General features: G+C 46.4%; 1 protein-coding gene across 1 annotated transcript; it reads left to right on the plus strand.

Annotated features, from left to right (window-relative positions):
* Window positions 1-12: 12 nt before the first annotated feature.
* LOC103376423 (OX-2 membrane glycoprotein-like) lies at window positions 13-970 on the plus strand (the record flags this gene model as incomplete). The annotated part of the gene is made up of 2 exons (XM_008306770.1): window positions 13-370; window positions 771-970. Coding segments are annotated over 2 exons (558 nt in total), but the record flags the coding sequence as incomplete, so codon positions are not given.
* Between the last annotated feature and the right edge of the window lie 5 nt (window positions 971-975).

Here is a 975-nt window from a genome sequence, read left to right on the forward strand (position 1 = left end):
CTTTACCTCTCATGTGTTTTCCTCCATGCAGGTCAAACAGCAGTGATAGAAACACAGCAGACTGTGGTGGCAGCAGCTGGAGGAGAGGCTCAGTTAAACTGTCAGCTCCTGCAATCTAAAGAAGTCCTTGAAGTCACCTGGCAGAAAGTGTCACCTGGTGGAGAGAAGAGTTTATCTTCTTCTCACAAAGTCCATGGCACAATAGTAAATCCTGAGTTTAAAGATAAAATTGAGTTTATATATACTGGACTGCAGAGCTGCTCCATGATTATCAGGAACACCACAGAACAGGATGAAGGCTGCTATCGCTGCTTGTTCATCACCTACTCTGGAGGCTCTCTGACAGCCACGACCTGCCTCCAAGTCTATGGTAAGGACTTCACTGAGTTACACTGATTTAACCCCCAGGGGGCTCTTGAGGCCCAAATAAACTCACATATTTGACCAATAAGGTCAGATTCTGGTGTCTGTGCAACAACATAATAATTAAGTGTGTGAATCATTTGGCTAATGGTCCATTGATAACCCAAGACCTCACAGAGTGAGTGATTGTGAAGCTTTGTGGTTGAGGGATCTCAGGACTGCATTCTCAGTACCTGATAAATGGTGTTGTAGACCCTGTTCTCTGTTTAAAGATGGATGTTCCAGTTGAACATGGATGACTTCCTTCCAGGTGACTCTTGTGTCCAGCACAAACTCACATATTTGACAGAGTGTCAGAATCTGGTGTGTTTGTCACAACATCTCCATGAAATGTGTTTCCTCTGCAGAGCTGCATGAACCCGTCCTCCGTGTCGGAGAATCAGACTCTTTTGCAGAGTCACTTGTGTCGTGTTCAGCCACAGGTCGACCTGCTCCCACTGTGACACTGAACGTTGCACAGCAACACCTCCACTTCTCACACCACAACACCGTCAGTGTCAACAACAACAACGGTACAGTCACCGTCACCACGACAGCTGTGCTGTCAGGTTT

The sequence above is a fragment of the Stegastes partitus genome, unplaced genomic scaffold, assembly GCF_000690725.1.
Source record: "Stegastes partitus isolate 25-593 unplaced genomic scaffold, Stegastes_partitus-1.0.2 Scaffold5766, whole genome shotgun sequence".
Classification (NCBI taxonomy): Eukaryota; Metazoa; Chordata; class Actinopteri; family Pomacentridae; genus Stegastes; species Stegastes partitus.